The 1,614-nt window shown below is 34.6% G+C and overlaps 1 protein-coding gene across 1 annotated transcript; it reads left to right on the forward strand.

Annotated features, from left to right (window-relative positions):
• Positions 1–228: 228 nt before the first annotated feature.
• On the forward strand, positions 229–1,194 carry LOC111382378 (the record flags this gene model as incomplete). The annotated part of the gene is made up of 2 exons (XM_023006323.1): positions 229–335; positions 685–1,194. Coding segments are annotated over 2 exons (617 nt in total), but the record flags the coding sequence as incomplete, so codon positions are not given.
• Between the last annotated feature and the right edge of the window lie 420 nt (positions 1,195–1,614).

The following is a 1,614-nucleotide window of genomic DNA, read 5'->3' on the forward strand; positions in this document are numbered from 1 at the left end:
ATCATGTACTCAAAGACCACTATTGGTGGCATGGAACGAAGAGAGAAATAGCTGAGTTTGTATCTAGATATCTCATTTGCCAGCAAGTGACACCAGATCGTCAGAAAATAGCAGGATTGTTACAAACGTTGCCTATTCCTGAGTGGAAATGGGAACACATTACTATGGATTTTCTATTTGGACTTCCACGGACTTAGAGTGGACATGATGTCATATGGATCATTGTAGACAAGTTAACGAAGATTGCTAGATTTTTGCCTATTAAAGTCACATACTCGTTAGATATATTAGCAAAAATATATGTTGATGAGATAATCAGTTTGTATGGGACACAAGTATCTATTTTTTTAGATAGAGATTCTCGTTTCACTTCTAAATTTTGGCCTCAACTTGCAGAAAGCTATGGGTACTAAACTTTATTTTAGTATAGCTTTTCATCCACAGACATATGGTCAGTAAAAAAGAACTATTCAGACTTTGGAAGACATGTTACGATCTTGTGTATTACAGTTTAAAGGGAATTGAGATACTCATATTCCTTTGATGGAGTTTGCTTATGATAAATGTTATCATTCGAGTATAGAAATGGCTCCTTTTGAAGCAGTGTATGGTAGGAAATGCATAACTCCAGTATGTTGGGATGAAGTTGGCGAAAGAAAGTTATTGGGTCCTGAATATGTCTAGATTACTACTGAGAAAGTAAAGATAATTAAAGAAAAGTTAAAAACAGCCCAAGATAGACAAAAGAACTATGCAGATAGATGCAGAAGAAACCTTGAATTTGATATTGGGGATAGAGTTTTCCTGCGATTGTCGTCATGGAAAGGTGTTATCAGATTTGGTAAACGAGGTAAATTGGGTCCAAGGTGTATTGGCCCATATGAGATTGTTGAATGCATCGGTCCAATTGTGTATCGAATGGCTTTGCCAACAGAATTGTCTAGAATTCCCAATGTATTCCATGTTCCGTTGCTTCGTAAGTATATTCCAGATCCGTCTCATGTTTTGGGATCACAACCAGTAGAGCTGAAAGAAAATCTCACCTATGAAGAGGAACCAGCTCAGATATTGGACAGAAAGGAACCGATTTTGCATAGTAAGACTATTCCCTTGGTTAAAGTTTTGTGGAGAAATCATGCCGTAGAAGAAACGACATGGGAAAGTGAAGAGCAGATGCATTTTCAATGTCCATGACTTTTTCATACTTGATCAATCTAATTTCGAGGACGAAATTCTTTTAAGGGGGTGTGTTTTGTAATACATTAAGTTAAAAAAAGAAAAAAGAAAAGTCAAACATAAAAAAAATAGAAAAATAAAATACACATGAGGCGATGGAATATCCAATTCAATTCCACCCAAAACCAATTTAAAAACATAAACACACACTACACTCACAAAGAAAACGAACCAGAGAGAAAGAAGAAGAGAGAAAAGAAAAAAGAAAAAAAGGAAAAAGAGGAAGAAAAAGAAGGAAAAAAAGGAAAGTTCGCCAACGTGTTAGAAATTAAGTGGGTTATACTATTAGGCTTAGATTCCTCAATTTTGAAAACTAAATAAAAAGTTACTTATTGAAAGGTTTTGTTTAATTTTATAGTTGTTAGATTATTAGATTAA

The sequence above is a fragment of the Olea europaea genome, unplaced genomic scaffold (genome assembly GCF_002742605.1).
Source record: "Olea europaea var. sylvestris unplaced genomic scaffold, O_europaea_v1 scaffold24848, whole genome shotgun sequence".
Lineage (NCBI taxonomy): Eukaryota > Viridiplantae > Streptophyta > Magnoliopsida > Lamiales > Oleaceae > Olea > Olea europaea.